Below are 21,533 nucleotides of genomic sequence, written 5' to 3' on the forward strand. Positions count from 1 at the left end.
TTTAATTGTTGATCATATATAAAACACTGTTTATATATATATATATATATATATATATATATATTTATATATATATATATTATTAACTATTACATATAAAATTGGACATTGTGGCTTTCATCACACTGTTTTGTCAATGATTGTTTCAACAATAACCTTTCAGTTTTGACCAGCAAGATATTATATTATATAAATAAATAAAATCCACATTAATGAGGAAGGATGTATTGTTAGGAAGTGGAACCAACGTCACATGCATACAGCGGTAGGTTAGTGAGTGGAAAGAAGGAGTATCATAAGACAGAAAATAGGAAAATAGGCAATCAGCATATCCAGGTATGGATATGTGTGTCTATTTCATGTTGACAGAAGTAGCTGGAGAGCATATCATTATCGGCCCTGTGAATAGAAAAGTGAAGCATGTAACCAGCCGGCGCTCTGTCAGACACTGGAATAACGTTGTTGGGTCCTCGGTGACAGAGCCTTGGTGTTACTCTTGGTGAGGCTGTTTGGCCAGCTGCCTTTTCAAAGCGTCACTCTATTGAGGCGAAGTTTAGCCGAGGAATGTTTTGTGCCGATTATTCTGGGAGCGAAGACCTTTTCTATTGCTCGGATTGAAATCCTTCTTGACATCATCTCCTTGCAATTGTAAAGCCCCCCCCCCCCCCCCCCCCCGCTTTCGTCCCGTTTGCCATTTCCACAAAATAAATAGCGTCCAAATTTGATCTGGGTTTTGCATGGTTACCATTTTGTTAATGGGCAGTCTGGCCTCTTGATGAGACCAAGAGCATTTTTGGGGGGCACAGTGTGGTTGTTGTAGCAACGTCGTTGAGGAGTGAATGAAGCAGATGTCAGAGTAATCCATCAGCCAGCAGCTCCGCACTCCCACACACACACACACACACACACACACACACACACACACACACACACACACACACACACACACACACACACACACACACACACACACACACACACACACACACACTGGTGTGACAGCCTCTGCAACCCTCAATCACACCCACTTCACTCTGATCCGTCCTCATCATAACACTTGAAAGATGTGTCTCAAATACAAAATGACCTCCCACAACAACAACTTTTATTAGCCAAAAGATGAATGAAAAGACAACGTGGTTTTACTTGGAATACGTCAACAGTGACCTCTGATTTAAGAGCACTGCAGCAGCGGGCGATATTGCTTCGTCAGTTCAGTCTCATGCAAGAAGAAGCTTTAACGAGGACTGAGTCAGTACTGAATGTCACGTCACTCGAAAGTCTTTTTAACAACCTAACGAGAGAACTGTGAATTTAAAAAAAAAAACTGCATTGTTTGCTGCACCCATCAACCTACTGTATACTGTACAATCCCAACTGGCCACTAGTGTCACGGTTAGGATTGGTTGTTATATGTTGAAGTATTAGGGCTGGGTATCACAATGTCAAAGTCATTAAGTTCAGACTATCAAGTATTAGAAGATTGGATTGAATTGCTTGGTCTGGCTTTGTTGTCTTGTTTATTTATTCCCCAATCAGATATTTCATATTTATTTATTTTACTCATTTTGTTTTTGTATTGGTAGAGAAACTCAGGTATATTAGTTTTATACAGCTGATGTCCTGGACTTGTAGAGTTCAAGGATCCGACCATTTGTTGGATATTCCACCGTCCATCTCTTCCCAATCTCTCTACTTCTGACTGTCTAATGATCTTTTTTTTTTTAAGTATTCATATGAAATGATACCCAGCCCTACTTGGTGTTGGTGAGAGAATAGACAAAGAGCCCAAAAGTAGAGCTGTGTATTGGTGCTTATCCACATAGAGAGCCACAGTGAAACTGTAACTCCCAGATTCTGTTCCTGAAATATAATAACCTCAACAGTCTCACTCCCAACTCGCTAAATACCAGCACCTGGTCAGTGGTCCTACACTTCAAACTATGATGCTTTTCTTTTCAAAGCAGTCCTCTGTGTTCACAAGAAACGTACAGTTTCCGTCAGTGTCTTTTAAAATGAACTTCCAACGTAGGTTTACTTAGTTTTTAGGTTTACTTCAACAACAAAAGTACTTGGATAGGCTGAGGAAACCATCATGGTTTGGGTTCAAATAAGTATGTTTTTATGTAAAATAAGAACGCTTGTTGGGTAACCAGTGTAGTTAAGTGCGTAGGTTATCTTGGACATAAACAGCAGTCTCCTGGGTGAAAGTCCTGTGTTTGCTCTGTCCGACCTCCCCTCACATCCGCCCTTAACAGGTTTCCTCCCTCTTTATACTCTCTCGGTTGCTATGAAGTCTCATAATGATGCAGATTTGAAAGCCCAGTGCGTCCCATACAGATGCTAAAGGGTGCACTTTGGCGTCTGTATCATGCCAATGACCAAGCGTCGGAATTTGACGTGTTGGGAGTGAGAATGGGTTGGTCATGTGGTTCAATCCATATGTATAGATGGATAGATAGTTTTAGAAAAAAATTGAATATTTATTTATGTTTATTCATTTTTCCTTGTTAGCAGCCTTTAACAAACACCATTAAAGACCTTTGTTACTCACACGTCATGCTAGTCATGGCAGAATGACCCAAACGTTGTTTAGACAGCAGAGATTACAGCTCATAAGATGGAAAGATGACAAAAACACGAGGGTGGGTATCATAGCTAACAGAGAGAGCCACAGTTACAATGGCGTATTACTGCTAATACGTACCACAGGCGTACCGCACCATTAAAAATGTATAGCATTATGCTAATGATTATTTTGTTTAACCTTTGTTTAAATTTCCAAGGGTTTGAATTTGAATGGCAAAAGCTGTTGCAGATACTAGTTGAACTTAGGCTATGGATGGTAAACCACAAAAAGACATTTTACTTTTTCAGAAAGGCAGATGAAAGAAGCTTCGTAAGCTAACGTTAGCGGAACAGCAGCTAGCATGGTGGTGACGTCAGGACTTTGTCTCTCTACAGGTGGCAAAGCCAGGTGAGATAAAGTTTCCTGAAATGGGTTATGAATCACAATGCTGCACATTTCATTCAACGTTATCATGTTCCACTGCCGAGGAACAAGGCACAATTTTTCAAAACAGTGCTTCAGTGGCAAACTCAGTAACTCAACAGTTAGAAATGCTAAGGGAAAATATCTTACATAGAGATAGAAAATAAATTAAAAAAAATATTATATAAAAATAATCTCTTACAAAATATATTCTATCAATCAACATTAAGGGGGAAGTCATGTCTGGAAGCTCGCATTTGCTCCTGGTGACGTTCATCTTAGCTTGAAGAGTCAATATTGCTGCTAAGTCACAAACTCTGTAACATTCCAGACAACTAGCAGCAAACTGTGGGGGACGGGGACAGAGACGAGTGGAAACAATACTATCATAGCGAGCCCAGGATCAGTAGTTTAATGTTCCTCTGCTAGGCTTAAAGCACATGAGCTGCAGGCTTGCAAATGTGTCTTTCAGTCGAGCTCCAGTGTGTAAGTTGTCTTGTTAAAAAAAAAAATGCTTTTAAGTCCACTTGAAGGCATCTACACCAACTTAAAACCTTACCAGATTTAGTCAACAGTGAATTTTCCAAAATCATCAGTAGTTTTCTCATTTAATAAATTATTAGTCTAGAAATAAAAACAACTGCTTGAGGTGAGTCATGCCAGCAGAGAAGTCAAGCCTGGGGCAGGAAATGGCATTCAAATGAAAAAAATAAAATGTATAAGCCCATAGATTGAGTCCAGTGTCAAGGCAGATGTCCATTGGCATCAGTATAATCGACACACATTGGAGGAACCGGGTGTCGTGATTGTTGAGAGAATGTCAGTCACTCCGCACGCGTGTATCGGCCACGCTCGTCCAAATACATGCCCAATAAATATTTCTATTTACAGGTGTACACCTCTGTCCTCTCGCTGCACGTGTTGCACTTCACGTAGCAGCACCACAGGAACTTGCAGTTGCACTGCCAAACGCGCGAGTACTGGTGCGTGTCGTATCCTCTGCCGCAGCACATCAGGTCGCAGCTGTTGGGCTGCAGAGCCGTCTTGTTGCACAGGCGACCCTGCGTTCCCATGCTGCCCGTCAGCGGGTCGGCCTCGCAGTAGTTGGGCGACCTCTCGATGTAGACCAGCTCCGTGTCCGTGGGCTTGCGGTAGGAGTGGGGTTTCTTGATTTTCAGGAAGACGGGGCGCTTGTTGCGGCTGGCCCGCACCGGCTCCACGTGCACGGCCTGGTTGTACCTGTCCTTGAGGACATATCCCAGCTGGCGGAACTTGGGGAGCGTCGTCCAGCATGTCTTGGTGGTGCAGGATCCCGACACGCCGTGGCACTTGCACTCCAGATGCATGCCCTTCTCCAGGACCTACAACGTAGAGGGGAAAGTTGAGATGGAGCAACGGTTTCAAAGTTTCAAACCAAAACGTGTGCTGAGTTGCAGCCCCCCAACTGAAATCCAGTCACATTTAATTATTTAATTTGTTTAGATCGAGCTTTGCCCGATACATTGCGTTGAACTTAGATGTTTTCCACCATCATAAGATCAAAGTTAAGAATTATTCTTATCTCCTACAGCTCTTTTGTTGCCGTCTTCCCATAATGAGCAAGTAAGAAACACATGAGTTTGCAGAAATACCGAGTCTAACATATTGCATGAATAGTTCAACAGGTTGAGACAAAAGTTTTCTAAATTCCAAATGAATGTAAGCATTCCAGAGATCTCAGAGCTGCTACAGTATGTCGCCCTATGGCCAGTAGCTATGTGTGTGCCATTCTTTTTACAAGACAGGGTGAGTCTGAAAACACATTCATGGAATAAACGAACCCTTCTAAGTTCATGTAGGTCATGTTATTGAGAGTTAAAAATGATAAAAACTTGTGAAATTGTGGTGGAAGAAGTTCTCAGATCTTTAACTTAAAGTAGTAATACCACAGTGTAGAAATACTCTCTTATAAGTAAAAGCCCTGCATTCAAAAATCTTACAGAAGTACAAAAGTATTAGCACTAAAAAATACTAAAGTTTGAAAAGTACTAATATGCAGAAAGGCCCATTTCAGATTCATATATATATATAACATTGTATCATAATGCATTAATGAGCTATTGAGTTGCATTGAGGGAAGTGTGTTTGTACAAGAATCTGTTTTTGTCTTTTACTGATTTTCACCCAAAAAATCTCTGGATGTTTTTAAAATGATCGATTCGAACTGATTTTTTTTTCAAATTGAACAAACCCATGCACCTTAAGGTTTGTGTTGTTTCTGCTGCAAACATACAATTTCAGTAAACTTCCCGAGAAATGTTTCCAGTAAACGAAAAATTGGGAGAAATAAGCGATAGAGTCCCTCTAAATTAGAAAATCAATAACTGATTTGTGCTGCACATGCTATTTTGCATTACATTGTTCTTTTAATCTGGATTTAATAACTAGAGTAGATGGGATACTTTGTAACATAAACCAAATTTAAGAGCCCTAAACCTCAAAGATCATTCATTGCTTTACTATGGACAAGAGCAATGGAGAAACATGCAGCGAAACCACAAAACTATTCTTTGTATGGGATTAGAATAGAATAAATCGGTACGAGGCGATTAATCCAGTCAGAAGCATGGCTTAATTCACGAGTTCTTGGTGACTGGAGACATGGAGGCGGTTACAGCGAGCTGATGGCAGCGGTGAAAGGCCTGTGTCCAGAGTTAGAGTAGAGGCGTTTCGGTGTGATTGGCGAAGCGGCCGCGGTGTTCTGTGTGTGCCGCGGGCTGAGCGACATCAGCTCACCCTTCTCCCTCCTCCTCCCTGAGAGGGAACCCTCGCCGGTGTTAGCGAAAGCCTCACCCTGCTTTTGAATCATTCCGCTCTGATGTGGCCTCAGACTCTCTGGAGTCCCGCGGGGTAATTGTCAAAAGCCCTGGATGCATACGGCTTAGCGTGGTCATGCCCCCGAGACCTGACAAGCATTTGATTCATGGCGTTCAGTGAAGTGAAGTGCCAACCAAGCTGCCACTGTTTGTCTAACAGTAAGCCTCCCGTGGCACCTTTTACTCTATTTCATCTTTTTGTTTATTCTTCTCAAGAAATGTAAAGGTTGGCACTCACAGTGACACACACACACACACACACACTCATCTCCAATTAAACATGAAAGCCTTACTACAATAATTACAGAGGTATCAGTTCAGTAGGTGTATATTAAGAGATTCACACGCTGTGTCACATACTGACTGGTGCCAGACCTCAAACATAAAGCCCCAAAGACTAAAGAGAGATGGAAGTTCTCCTCTTTCCTCCTGAATGGGACCACGACCTGTCACTATGGCACCAACATGATATCTCTGTAAGCATTTTCACTTCTCAGCTTCTCAATGTTTATAAGCACAGTACTCCAAATACACATTTTCATGTATAGTCCTCAAAGTAATGCATATTGAGGAATTTTCACGAATAGAAACAATAGAAGATACTTTTGGCGCTCTCACACAGAAAACAACTGAAACATCGCTGGGAACATCCCAGCTTCAGCATCTACGGTAAGTTCTAGAACCACTCATACGCATCTATGCAATGAAATAGAGAGGTGAAGTCCCCGCCCCTTCCGGTGGACCCCCCATGGGACCTTTTTCTGAAATAAATATGTATGATAGTCAACGGCGAGAGACAAGTCATTTTTTGAATCCCATTTGAATTGTGCCATAAATTACACACATGATGTTTGTCAATTCAAAAGATAATTTTGCTTGTCAAGAAAGTCGCATTTTGTTATAAAACTGTTTCCGTAAAAATACGTGACTAGAAATTAGAATGCCTGTGTGTTTTCGTACTGGGATCACACCAACAACGGGTCTTACTCGTTATTTCTCTTCACAGTTGCTAAAACCAGTCGCTGGATAAAACACATCGGATAAGAAAACATAACGTGTGAGCTTGGAATATAGCTGAGGCAGCCAGATAGCTAGCAAGACAAGGTAAGGGCCATGTTGGTGTCGAGAGATGTAGTTTACTGAGCGATTTCACACAAAACAAAATGGAACCACGACAAACCTACGACAATTTTCAACTTTCTTAACTTGCAAAATTATCTTTTAAATTGACCAACATCATATGTGTAATTCATGGCAGAATTCACAAAGGACACCGAAAGGGGCGGGACTTCGCCTCTCTATAGGAATCAACAGATAATGAGACAAGATGGACAGCACCTGGGATTTGGTTGTTAGATTTGCTTTGACCGCATTATCTGTTATGCTAGCCTCGCTAGCTTAAATTAGTAGTTCTAAAGAGTATTGTTTTCGACTGAATCAATTCATTATTCAAATGTAAGCCAAGGTTTAATAGTGCTCATCACAATTTCCCAGAGTCCAAAGTATGGTCTTCACATTGCTTGTTTTGTCCAATGAGAGCCAGGGTAGCTGTTACCAGTCTTTATGCTAAGCTAAGCTAACAGGCTGTAGCTTCATATATACCGCGCAGATTTACAAACCTTAGCCGGCAAATCGTAACACTTTAAGTTATCGAGGATGAGGGCAGTATCCTGGCTATTCTTAGAAGCTTTTCTCAGTCTTCCACTGATCTAGCATGTTCCTGCTGGGACTTTTTTCCAACATATTGCTTTCTTATGGGGCCATTTTGTGGACAGTCCCGCAGTTTTTATTGATCTGTTATTTGGCTCCGTCTGTCCCCTAGTAAACAACATCAGTCGAGCTAATGCACTCTAATATGGTCATGGGTTCATCTCACTGTGCATCTTGTCGGACGCTGTTTACCTCTTGACTCTACATTACTTGTGTTCTCTAAATACCAGTAGGATCTGACCACACTTTGTCCTCTTTGGCCTCCGATTTGGCTTTATTTCTAGACATGCAACTCTCACTTGCGCTGATGATGTACTCTCTCACTGTGTCATTGAAACAAGTGCGCTGCCAATCTCAGACCCCTACCAAGATTCTACCCATCAGCTGATCAACAAACCATGTGTAAACCTTGTATATTAACAAATGTCTAATAACAAAATTATAAATGCCCCAAAGTGAGAAAATGATATAGACTAACTTGTATAGACTAAAGCCGGGCTGAATAATAAGTGCAGTCAGTCGTGCACTCAGTCCACCAGGTATCTTGCTCTTGAATTTCACTCAACATAATAACAAAAACGAGGATTTATTCATCTCGTATCGTGCCTAACGTTTGTGGATCATCACATATTGGGTCTGGAAATAATCTGCATATGCTTCGGTTCAAAATGAGACCAAATTTTTCAATCGATGTCAGTTTTTCAGCCATGGCAAAGCCCCCAATGTAGCCTACAACGGACTAGGTAAGGTTTGGCCCACAGGCCTAGCGGAGATAATGACACAATTTACCTAATAATAATTATTTACTGCACATTTCTGCACATATATCTGCTGTAATATGTTGCTGTGAAATTACTCAATGACCAGTTACATACTGGGCTGTTGGCTGATTGGTTGGTTGAACTCCTGGTACAATGTTTCCTCACACAGTATGATATCTCACGAAAAGTTACCTCTTATTTTTCATGCGTTATCCTACGAAAGCCAGCCACCCGTGTCACATTCCGCTCGTTATATGAATACGGACTTTTCAAATCGAACCTCCGTCTTCACAGGAAACTACTTTGGTTTAGACAGCAAAACTACTTGGTTAAGTTTGGGAAAAGGTTGTAGTTTGGGTAAAATAACTACGGAAGTGCGTTAACTACATTACGCAAGTTACATGACGAATAAATCAACTTTGACTTCTCGTTTCACACGGGGAACGAACAGCGGTCTCCTGGCTGAAAGATCACTGTTTGTTGGACCGCCCGCCCTGTGTGTGATCTTGTGGTAATTTCATGGCATATCTACGAATTGGGGCGGATTATTTTTCGAAGGTATAGCTACAAATGCTGGATGAGACCAGCCTGTCCGGTGAGATGTTGCTGGCCACTGTCAGCTAAAAGACATTTATTGAAGAATGTGATGTAAGACATTTTTGGTCAGTAAGAAAGTCATGATGCAGTTTGATGAATGAAATGTATTTCCCTGCGTCAGTCTAAAGGGACAGATACTCGGTACCGGCAGGTACCCTGAGTTGAGGTATTGGATGAGAAAAAGTTGGATCGGTGCATTCCTAGCATCAACCCTGAGACAGACTGACACCATGTCCAAGCCTGAGATAGAAGGGAAGGGTGCACCTTGGACTCCATGGTGTGTCTTATTATAGAATATTCTAAATACAGCATCAACTTAAACTGATTTTTTAGGTGTCTAAAATACGTCCACAGCAGTACAATGCTTTGCTCCTGTGCTGGTTCTCCTGTCTGTTTCTCCAAACTCCATCTACTGTAGTCAAACACTGACTACAAAACCCCACTTCAAAACATACAAACTATCCCTTTAATATTTCTAAAACCATCTACTGTAAATTACTTATTGTTGGATCATCGTGATGAAGAATGAAATAAAGTGGATTTCTGGATCTGTTCAGATAAATCAAAAGGTCAGACTCCATATTCACCCGCCCGCACTCTCAGGTCAAACGCTCTAGGTCTTCTGTTAGTTCCACGCACACGATTTAAGACCCGTGGTGACCGAGCCTTTGAGGCAGTGGCGCCGAGGCTGTGGAATGCTCTGCCTGCGACTCTATGCCTCGCAGATTCTGTGAATACTTACAAAAAACAGCTCAAAACCCACCTTTTTAGGCTGGCGTTTGAGTAAAAACCCATGTCCTAGACCTGCTCTTAAACTATGTTTTAATTTTGATTTTTGATTCTGATTTTCTCTCCGTGTATGTAATTTATTGACCCTATAGGGTCACATTGTGTTTTTTATGCTTTTAAATTTCTGCTCTGTTAAGCACTTTGTGATTTTCTGTCTGTGAAAAGCGCTCTATAAATAAATTTTATTATTATTATTATTATTAATAAGACGAGCTGTACCTTGCGTCCCACTTCGTTGTTGTGTAAATTCATGAGAGTCCTGGCGTTCTGCTTGATCTCCCGCGCGTCCACGAACACCTTGGAGAACCCCAGGCCGTAGAGGACGTCCGCGGAGCAGCCGCCCCACTTCCAGCCCTCCTCCTGGTTGTAGAAGCCCTGCTTCTCCTTGTCGCAGCCGCAGCCGCTCAGGCTCCCCTGGGTGCAGGCCGCGGTGACGGCGTGGGCGACCCCGGCTGCGATGATAGCGTAGGTGAACGCGGCCTCCTTGCTGCCTGCGATTGGGAGAGAGAGAGAAAAAAATGCATATTTTAATCACAATTGCCGACAACAGGATTCACTATTTCAGGCACTGTCAAGACTCCTCGCATACCTGGCATAGCTGCCTCGGAGCAAATCATAAAACACACGAGCCAAGTCCAATTGCTCAATCAAGCTCAGTTACAGCAGATACAGGAAGAAGCTCTGAATCGTGCAGAAAATATAACAGAGCAGTTTGGAATGGAGTAGAAGACATTGTCTTTGGGATGAGTTATGATCAAAGTCAAACTGGACTTTATATTTTAATAAATTCACCAATTAACAGTCATTGTGCCGAGTATATATTTGAGTGGTAAAGATGTTGTTGTTTTTTAGCCCATTGAGCGGGTGATAAAAACATAAAGAATGTTTAGGCATCATTTATGGCCTTCTACCAAACCACCATCGCACATGTGAGGTGCATCTGAGAGGCATGCAGCGCCTCCCTACATGGATGGATTTCCACTCCATAAATCTGAGCGCTTCAGGTCAACTGTGTTTTTTCTTTTTCTTTTATAAAAATGAAAATAATACCTGTTGGAGCACATGTAAAAAACATTCAAAAGAATGAGCATAAGATGCAAGAACAATGCTCTGAAAATGTCATCATCTTTCAGAATTGAACAGAGGCCTCCTGCTATCCAATGCGTCAGCCTGAGCCGTCAGACTGACCCTTTACAGCCAGCGGAGGAGCAGCCAGTGCCCACAGTGAGCTGCTTCATGGAGCTCACTTGGTGGGTGAGGGGAAACATTCTTGATCCTAAAGCCAAAATACTGTACATCGCTGCATCGCTGCCAAGCACAATCCCAAATTGATGTGCTCTTGTCAGTTATCAGTGTTCCAGCCTGCCGAAACAGAACAATGGAGTCAGACAGACTGTGTGCAGGGCAGGTGGACCCGACCTGGAACCTCATCTGAATTTGGGTAGAATTTGGTTCCATGCAACGTGGAAGTTATTTTTCAAATCTGAGGATATGCGTTAAAAAAAAAAAATAGTGTAGTGGTCTAAAATCATTCCACATAAAACATCCTCAGTCAAAGCTGCAGGACCGGGAGGTAAAGATTTGTAAACCTAGAAGAGAGTACTTGTCTGAACTTGAAGCTCTTTTTTGGAGGAGGAGGAGGAGGGGGGGGGGGGGGGGGGGGGGGGGGGGATTTATGCACATACATGACGGAGCTTTAGCTGAGAGCAGATAAAGAGCATGTAGCTCCGCGTGTTACAAGCTACAGGAGAGCATGGACGGTTACAGTACGTAGAGTCATGGTAGCGATCAGACATCTCCACCATCACAATCAGGAGGCCATTAAAGAGGCTTCATCACTGCATGCACAGAGCCACAGTGTACGCTCATCCACACATCAAACAGAAACACATCGTATTAAAGCAAGCCGAGTCATCCAGTACAACCATTGCAGGCGTACAACCGACAGTTGAACACCAGTGCGTTAAACCTGATTCTCCCCAATTATTTCCGCAGTCCTTCTCTTTGGAGAGAACATCGCCTCGAGCCTTGTTCCACACACGGGATGAAAAATCTGTGGCTTGGTTGTTTTTCTTTCCCCACCGGGAGCAGATGCACCGAGTCTGAGCTCTCAGACTTACAGACATTTGTCAAAGTGTCAGAGGTCAACGTGGGAGGAATGCCCTGTTGGGTTGTTTTCTTCTTCTTCTGACAAATTATAGCAATTTTCTAAAGTTTTTTTTATGACTTCCTAAAAGGTAAAGATAGCATACGACTCAAGGACATCAAGGAAAACATGCTGTGTTTATTACTATGTTATGCAGTAATTAAACACATTCTCAGTAATAACTACTTACTTGCTTGAAAACAATCTCGTGAGCGCTGTAACTGTGAGGATGACATGTTTCAACAATATGGAGCTCAGTGATGAAGTGGAGCTCTCAGCTTAATAAGCAGTTAGTAGCTGTCTCCTTCCAAAACAGCAGCTGTAGTAATGTAGTCATATTTATATTGATACTCAACCGCACCGTAATTACATAGACTTCTATGGGAACACCAGCAGTGCGTGTCATATGAGAACAATACATTCGATTAGTAACTACTTATAGCTCTATTTTTAGTTTTTGTTGTTCTTGGTGCACAGCTGGCTGAAATGAAATCAAAAGTGCAACATACCCACTTTGAGCTCTTTCCCGAACACCGTCCTCTCCGCCAGGGCCGAGCAGTTCCAGCGTCCGTGTCTGAACTGGAACTGGCACTCGTTGATCCCCATCTGAACCCCCTCTCCGATCACGATGATGGCGTCGGGTCGGCTCTGACAGATCGTTCTCTGACGGGGGGCCAAGCCGGGGATCTTATTACAGATGATGCTCGCTCCCAGTGCGACCACCGAGGACAGACCCCTGCGGTGGAGGTGACAGGTTACAATGTGGCTGTTCTTCCCTGTGTAGGTTCTGCAGGTGTTTTAAGACGGGCTTTTTTCTTCTGGAGAAATTATAGACACTTCTCTGACTCATCACACATGCATAGAACTGCATTGTTCCTACTTCTCCACCAAAATGAATGTAATAATCAGTTAATGAATTGCAAGAGAAGCGAAGCCAGAAAGGCCCCTACTTCTCACTTTTGGGGAAACTTTTATTTCTCAAATGTTCTTAAAATATTTTCTTTTTCCTGCATTCGTTTGCAGAAGCGTAAACTGTGTGAGAATGCACAGCAGGACATCCCCCCCAATAACTCACCCGATCTTCAGATACAACACTCCAAGGCACAGGAAAAAGTGGAAGATCCAGCGCCGCGTCTTCCTACTCATGGTGCTCGCTCGGCCGCAGCCAGCCGGTGGAACGACGCTCCGCTCGGTGCAACAAAACCGGCCTCTATTCCTCCGCAGAGTCCCGCGGGGTGTCCAGGTGCTCCGAGCTGCCGCGCGCGTGAATTAAAGAGCTCCTCGGGACAAACCAAAGTCCGTGGTGATCAACGCGTCCCGATTTCATTTGGTGGTAGGAGTCCGGCGGTGCGAGTCTGCGGTGGAGCATTGGGGCTGTTGTTTTCCAGGTGCGCAGCTCAGCTCCTCAGTGATCCGGCTTGAGAGAGTGTGTGTGTGTGTCTACCTTTTCTATCAGGGCGTGTTCTGCGGAGGATCTGCCTCTGAGCAGCTTGCAGGTACACGCTCAGCTCATCGGTCTCTCTGCGCGGCAGACCTGCGTCCAGCTGAGGGTTCAAGGAGCCGGTCAGATGTCGCAGGTCATGAGCTCTCTCCGGGGCGCCGCATCATCCGCGCTCACTTCACGTCTGACAGACAACCAGCTCTCCAGCAATCACCCCCCCCCCCCCCCCAACAATGAACGCCCCTCCCATCGACTGCCTGTTGTCTTGGCACGTTCTGGGACCCTGCATCTCCCATCAGATCACATGGCACGTGATGCGATCTTGCGCTACAGATCGAGACCGTGGCTGCGTGCATTTCATTTTGTTGTACTCAAGTGCAATTTTGAGGTTAGGGGAGACCGGGCTCGTTATGTGCACTTTTCATTCCCTACCATATTATACTGGCATAACACACGTTAGAACATACACTATGTAAAGATGAAAGACTCGTTTTAGTGTAAATACAGGCGGCAACCTCCGGTTCAAGTGAAGACAAAGAAGAGTCTTAAAGCTGCATTCACTCTAATGTCCATCAGGGGGCGACTCCTCTGGTTGTATAGAAGTCTATGAGAAAATGACTCTACTTCTCTCTTGATTTATTACCTCAGTAAACATTGTAAACATGAGTTTATGGTCTCAATCTCTAGTTTCAAGTCTTCTTCAGTACAGCATGATGTTCATTTAGTAAATTATGGTCCATTTAGAGTCAAATAGACCATAAAGCAGAGTATGCTTTAGGGCGGGGCTACTGTGATTGACAGGTTGCTGCCAGCACCATATATGGCATCTCTACGTCACTCCTCCTCACTCCAAATATGGTCACCTCCATTCACTGGTTGCATAAAACCAAGATGGCGACGGCCAAAACACAGAACTCCAGGCTTCAAAACGGCAGTCCATAAACCTCTGAGTGTCGTTATGACTTATAATATGCAGTCCGTACTTTAATAAAGTATAACTGTCCTGAAGAAATATATCAGCTACTTCACTAATGGTTAAAACATAAACTAGCACAACAATTACAATAATAAGCACAATGATCTAAACAGACACATCTCAAACTAACACACAAAAAAACACATGCATTTTGGTACATATAACAGCAGCCTTAACACAATACACAATACACAATAACCAGCACTGCATGATGGGAAATGTGGGAAAAATGTGGGTGTGAGTAAAAATCACTCGGACACCCTCTGTGAAACGTCTTTTTACCGCGTTGCAATATATCTGCATTATGTGCCAGGACACAGTGATTTGGGACAGGGCTGTACGGGGGGATTCAAAGGCCCATCGGCCCCGTCCTCCGGCACACCTAATCACAAACCTTTTCTTAAATTAGGATTAAAGTCATGCATTCTGCCAACCAGCCCCATCACAGGGTTGCTCACAATTGGCCCATACACCTTTGTGATGTAATTATATATGTCTCTTCACAGACGTAGCCGATACCTGATACCACCCCAACACAGTTTTATAAGATATTAGTCAGAGACCACTCCCCCGATACTATACAACTTAAATGTTACCCTCAGACAAATGGTTAAGCTGCAAATAATTTAAATTCTTGTGTTTGTTCTGTAAAATGTCAGAAAATGGTGAAAAATGTAAATTGTCACATTTCCATAAATCCAAGATGACGTCCTCAAAGGTCTTGTTTTGTCCACACCTCAAAGATATTCTGTTCACAGAAGAGCAAAGAAAGCAGAGAATATTCCCTCGTGAGAATATGGAGCTTAAGTTGGTGATGTATCTGATAGTTGACCACCGATAAATGGTCGCAGCTCTTGTGACTCTCAGATGTTTTAACTTTGTAGATCAGTGCAGTTCAAGAAAACAAACATTTGGATGTTTCACTGTTTCTGTGTGAAGGATACGCTATATGTGTCTCCCCTACTTGTACTTTAATATTTCCATTGTGTTTTACTTAATACTTCTACTGCATTTATCGGACAGCTGTAGGCCATGTTACTGCTTACTCTACAGAACATCTTTCATACCAAACAAACACGATGCACTGTTTTACATTAAAAACACTAAATAGTTACAATTCGCTTCGGCTTGACCGGCTGCAACTCTAGAATGCTCCTTACATTGTAATGGATCAAATAGAATTATCCAGAATCATTTAACTAAACAATTTAATCAAACATAAAAGGAGTACTTTTGCTTTTGATACTTTCAGTATATTTTATTGATAATACTTCTGTACTTCGACTTAAGTAAATATATTGTAGTATTGCCACTTTTACTTGAGTAATGACGTCTTTCCACCACTAACAGATCCAAATGTTAATAATATTACATGTATGAGTTCAAGTTACAGAGTGTACAGGTCGTCTGCCCAACTCAACAGACTTAAAGACTTTAATCGTCATTAGAACTGAAAATACCAACTTCCTAAATGAAACATATCAGAGCAGCAAAGGGAGGTGTTGCTGTGACTAGTAGTCCGGCTCAGGTTCTCTCCTCTTTGAAGACCATCACCTCTTCCATGGTTCACACTGAGATAAAGGCCTGTAGCACCATCTATCGACACCACGGTGCAACTACTGTCACCATGCTCCACGGAGGGGGGGGGGGGCTGGGTACAGTACACATAGACCCACAGTAAGAAACGCTTACGCTGCAATAATAATAATAATAATAGAGCAGGTTTTCTCTACGTCAGTTAGTTTGTGTTCATTTGATGAACCAGCTGTATTCAGGAGAATGTTCGGTATGCAATATGAATAGAAGTGAATCATGACACAGGGCCACAAGCACAGCACACGTAATGTGGTGTAGTTAGTGTTAAACCCTGGTCTGTAAGGGGGGGGGGGGGGGGGGGAGGCATTTCCCTGCTCGGCCCAGTTGGGAATCCAACAAACCTGACTGGGTAGGTCGGGGCTTTACCTGAGGAGGCTTCAGGCGGTCTGAGGGGCAGGGCCGGAGAAAAGAGTCCACCACAGTAGATATGTGCCACATGTACATCCAATGAGCAGTCAATGCAGGACCACATTGGGATGAGCAGTGTTTGTTCAAGTATTGTACTTAAAGCCCGTACATATCAGTGGTCCACGCACACACACACGCGCGCACACACACACACACACACACACACACACACACACGTGTTTCCGTAAACAGACTAACTTGGTCGACATCTCTATGATTTTACAGTCCGTTCTGTTGCAGCTGATACAGTGAGACTAATTATACATTCACCTGTGTGGGTGTGCAGGGCCTTTAAGTAGACTTCAGAGACACATGTTGTCGTTTTTACTCCTACATTTACTTGTTGCAAAGGTATGGTGCTCAGCATTAGTTACCATGGCGATAAAACTTGGTAAGAAGTGACCCTCCTGCTTCGTAGTACCGGCCTCAGTGCTCAGGCTGCTGAAGTTTTAAGAAGCTTCCTCTTCAGTGGCATTAAACTGTTTGGGTGTTGATCTACAGTCAGGGCCACAAGTATTTGGACTGTGACACAATTTTTCTAATTTTGCCTCTTTACACGACTCCAGTGGATTTGAAAGGAATCAGTCAATATATGGTTGAAGTGTAGACTTTCAGCTTTAATTCAATGGCTCAACCGTTATGGAATTACAGCCATTTACACAGTCCCCACATTTTCAGAGGCTCAAGAGTAATTGGACAATTGTCTGACAAACAGTTTCATGGCCAGGTGTGGTCGGTTCTGTCTCTATTTCATGACAGATGATGCAGATAATAGGATTCAAAATGTTAAATTAGCATTTGGTAGCTGGTCCTTGGACCTCTCAGCATGAAACCAAAAAGGTGTCAATGCAAGTGAAGGAGGCCATTATTAGGCTGAAAACACTTAAACCATCAGTCAGAGAGCAGAAACATTAGTATTGACAGATAAACAGTTTGGTACATTCTTAAAAAGAAGGAATGCACCGGAAAGCTCGATTAGACTTTAACAGAAAACATCTGACAAAGACTGACCAGTTTGGGAACAAGATTCTTTGGACAGATGAACTTGTACCAGAATGATGGAAGAGAAAAGTGTGGAGAAGGAAAGGAACAGCTCATGATCCAAAGCAAACCACATCATCTGCCTAACATGGTGGAGGCAGTGCTTTGGATGGGCATGTATGGCTGCCAGTGGAACTGGGTCACTGGTGTTCATTGATGTCACAGCTGATAGCAGCAGCAGGATGAGTTCTGAGGTGTTTAGAGCTAAACTATCTGCTCAGATTCAGCCCAATGCTACAAAACTGATTGAATGGCGCCTCACAGTGCAGATGGATAACGACCTAAAACATACTGTGAACACAACCCAAGAGCTTCTCAAGGCAAAGGAATGGAATATTCTTCAATGGGGGAAGTCAGTCACCTGATCCAAGTGAGCAGGCTTTTCACTTACTGAAGATAAAACTGAGGGCAGAAAGACCCACAAACAGCAGCAGCTGAAGGAGGCTGCAGTAAAGGCCTGAGAAAGCATCTCCAGGGAGGAAACTCAGCGTTTGGTGATGTCTATGGTGCCAGACTTCAGGCAATCATTGACTGCAAAGGATTTTCCTCCAAATATTAAAAACAATGATTATATTCACAATTATGTTAGTTTGTCTAATTACTTTTGAGCCTCTGAAAATGTGGGGGATGTGTAAAAATGGCTGGAATTCCATAACGGTTATTGTGATATTTCTGTTTTATCCATTGAATTAAAGCTGAAAGTCTACACTTCATCCACATAGTGACTGATTAGTTTCAAATCCACTGGAGTCGTGTAAAGAGGCACAATTTGAAAAATTGTGTCACAGTCCAAATACTTGTGGCCCTGACTGTATATTGCGATATGCACAGGAATATTCAGGCTACATTTCAAAGTTAAATGCATCAATCTGGTGCACTCAGAGCAAAATGAAGAGGCTTGATCAATAGTGTTTTAGTAAACAATTTAATCACAAACACGTTGGTTGCATAGATATGAATGGTGATGACACACACAAAGCATTAGAGCGAGGGTTGGTAATGTTGAGAAGCTAGCAACAGTGTGCTACATTTCAGCCCGGTGTCTGCAGCTCTTCGGTAGGAATGAATGAAAACACTGGACGGGCTTATTACCGTCCCGCCACAGCCACACATACCAGATTGTTTTTTGTCAGAGCATTTGATCTATTGATTGCTGTCAGGATGAATTTCATGACCAACCCTAGCGTTGAGTCCATGGCCTGGGAAAGTGTTTGGTTGGGGCGAGGCGTGCTGTAACGCTCGTAGTCAGAGCCCCCGTCACCCGATGAGAAGTGTAGAAATGCATACTTTTTTATGAAACTGTGGTGGGCCTACATGGATTGTAACTAATGGGAAACACTTGATCAGTCATTAAAAATAAAAAAAGTCCTTTTGTCTCAAGCAGCTCAGAAGTGGAGGCGTGACGTGTTAGAGCTCATTTGCCGACATTGCACATCCTGACGTGACGATATATCGTTCAGCTCTAGTCTAGTGGTCCCAAAGGCTCTCTTTGAAGATGAATGTATGAATACCATATATTATAAATAACAGTGAAGAGATGCCACTCCTCAGGGAAGGCAATACATTGTATAGTTATCTCCCAAAACAGGGCAAAATCACTACCCTCTAACTATACAATCTACTACCTCACACTGTGTGAGCAGCTGTGATGAGACATCTGTTCCTGTGGAACCATGATGGAAGCTGGCCTTCAGAAGACATGGAGGGTCCACTGAGACGTGTACCTGGCACTTTGAGAAAGAGAGTAGGCTGAATAGTTATCTCCCAGTGCGGGTGTGACCCTAAAACTATACAACCTACTACCTCATCCCACGGTGCAAACGGAGCCGTGGCAGATTTAACGATGAAGAGACTCCTCGGGTCGAGGATAACCACCGGCTGAATCCAGGTCTGCTGACACGGGCAGACAGCGGAGACCTGTGTGGAGAAAAGAGAAGTTAAGCTCTACATCAATAATAGTACAGCCGAGGAAGCTTCTCAACAGGTGTGACCAACGCAGAGCATTTCAACTCTGGAGTGATAAACATACTTTCACTCCAAATAATAAAGTGAGAACACGATGCAGTTCCAAGATGATCTGAGCCAAAAGCAACACGCTGGAGGGCCATCTGAAGTTCAGGACCATGGACAGCAGCTGGCAGCGTATCACATATTGTGCTGCGAAATGTGCGCCGGACATGCGGCTGGACCGTTCCGCTTTCTTCATTTATCCACGTCGACTCTGACAAAGACTGCCAAACATGAACTTAAGTGCATCCACAATTACTGACGTACGGTTGGAGACGACTGGCGTAAATACCGGATGAATATCAATAGTTCATTTAACTGTGTAAGTCAATGCTCTTGGTGGCAACAAATTCACAAGTAGGAACCGCTTACACTTAACTTTTTTAACTTCATTTAAAGTTTTAGCTGTACATTTTATTGGGACTATAGACCAGGGTTTTCTGCAACAGACATTAAACAGGGCCTCTACTAACGTCAGACAATAGTTTGAATGAGAGATAATGTTATGCTCATTAAGCTTCATGGGAAATGAGCAGTGGTGCAACAACAAGGGGCAGTTTAAATCATCTAACATTAGTTACTTCATTAACAACGATGAGATGTGTCAGGATCACACGGGACTCAACTGAGCAGGCGATCGCTTGAGGACTAAAAGCCTGAATCTGGATTTCTTTTTTAATCCATCTATCATTAAAGATAGATGGATTCTAAATGTCTGGTTTTGTCTGACAGATGTACAATGCAACAGAGGAAAGCAGCGAATCCTCTCAATTGATTACTTGAAATGATGTCATCTTTGGCATCATTTAGCTCGAAGAATGACGATTCACTGATATCAAAATTGCGGCGTAAAGTACGTAACGTTAATGCGTTGATACGTTGACGACTTAAGACCAGTTTCTGGAGAAATTAGTAACTTCATTACGAGGACATGGATTTATACTTAGCGTATATAACGTTAGTGCAATAATCAGCCAAAACACTACAGAAACCAGTCTGAGGAAGAATTAACTAACGCTAAATGAGACAGGCGAGGCTCGTGACACCAGTGATTGCACAGTACTGTCCATGTCTAATAACAAAATAAATTTAAAAAACTCCTTTTAATTGGGGGCTACTCTGTTATTTTGCAAACTCGGAATTAACTAACCCTTCACGTCTCTGCACGAGACGGGGATCTGGACGACACTCCTTTAACAGGCAATGGAAGCTAGCAAGCTAGTTCTAATTACTAGCCAGCGTGACTGGGCAGTTAAGAAGTGCAACACCGTATTTGGATATTTTCACCCTTAGGAAAGTCCTATTAAATGTGGCAATGAAGAGTACATCTAAGGTGCTCAACACGTTGTACCACATTATGCCAGCTATGTCAGTTAACCACTCCTTACAACTTGCTAGCTAACCCTGACTAGCTAACAGCTAGCTAGCAGCACGTTCCAGCATGGTTGTCCAGAAAAGCGTCGGATAACAGCACAGCAGCTGACTCTTCCGCAACAAAACCATTCCAACGGGTACTCTAAAGCTTTTTAAAGAATACGTGCCCGGGCACTGAGGTACATATATTCGAAATGTGTAATTACTACAGTCTACCCACCTGACTGGCATGTCTGGACCGCTCCTCCACACCCTCTGAGTGACTGCTTCTTCTTCTTCGTGGTTTTTTGGCGCAGCTCACAACGACCTTAAAGGGCCCATTATCCCCCCCTGGTGTTTAGTAATGTACACTACAGCAATAACTCTGTGAATGAATTGATGAATCACAAATAAATAAATCAATACTGGGTACATCCATGTGCAATAAAATCTAAGTGACCTGCTTGATTCGTTTTCTTTTACAAAACGGAATCGAGTTCATCTCATTGCACCCCCCCCCCCCCCCTTCTTATTTATGTTATTATATTCCCTGCAGTTAATATCAATATGTTCAACTCCTTTTGACAATATTTGAAAAAGGATGTTGGATTTCCATCCAATCTTCTGTTTTTGGTTAAGAACTTAAATCCCGATAAAATTAGCAAATAGATTTTAAAACACTGAGGCACATTGAAAATGCACGAATTTCAATCATTAATGAGGTCACAGGGACGGGATGAAAAAAAAAGATTGCATTTGCTAATAATGCAAAAGCTTGTGAAAAAACGGCCTGATATACATCAGCTGACTAATATATTATGTACTGATGTTGTCTGGAGCCAGTTTCTCTTCAGGATTCAG

The 21,533-nt window shown here is 42.8% G+C and overlaps 1 protein-coding gene across 2 annotated transcripts; it reads right to left on the reverse strand.

The window, feature by feature from the left end:
* Positions 1-825: 825 nt before the first annotated feature.
* wnt7aa (wingless-type MMTV integration site family, member 7Aa) lies at positions 826-20,989 on the reverse strand. 2 transcript variants are annotated; one of them, XM_076096872.1, is made up of 6 exons: positions 20,914-20,989; positions 19,116-19,229; positions 12,926-15,015; positions 12,360-12,586; positions 9,924-10,195; positions 826-4,353 (listed from the first exon to the last, which is right to left on the reverse strand). In XM_076096872.1, the coding sequence occupies exons 3-6, from the start codon at positions 12,994-12,996 to the stop codon at positions 3,874-3,876; spliced, it is 1,050 nt and encodes a 349-aa protein (XP_075952987.1). In that variant the 5' UTR covers positions 12,997-15,015; positions 19,116-19,229; positions 20,914-20,989; the 3' UTR covers positions 826-3,873. The 2 variants fall into 2 exon arrangements, 1 of the variants encoding a protein (XP_075952987.1); XR_012955844.1 differs by lacking the exons at positions 826-4,353; positions 9,924-10,195; positions 12,360-12,586; positions 12,926-15,015 and adding an exon at positions 18,224-19,042.
* Between the last annotated feature and the right edge of the window lie 544 nt (positions 20,990-21,533).

The sequence above is a fragment of the Anarhichas minor genome, unplaced genomic scaffold, assembly GCF_050575085.1.
Source record: "Anarhichas minor isolate MPS153535 unplaced genomic scaffold, ASM5057508v1 ptg000023l, whole genome shotgun sequence".
Taxonomy (NCBI): domain Eukaryota; kingdom Metazoa; phylum Chordata; class Actinopteri; order Perciformes; family Anarhichadidae; genus Anarhichas; species Anarhichas minor.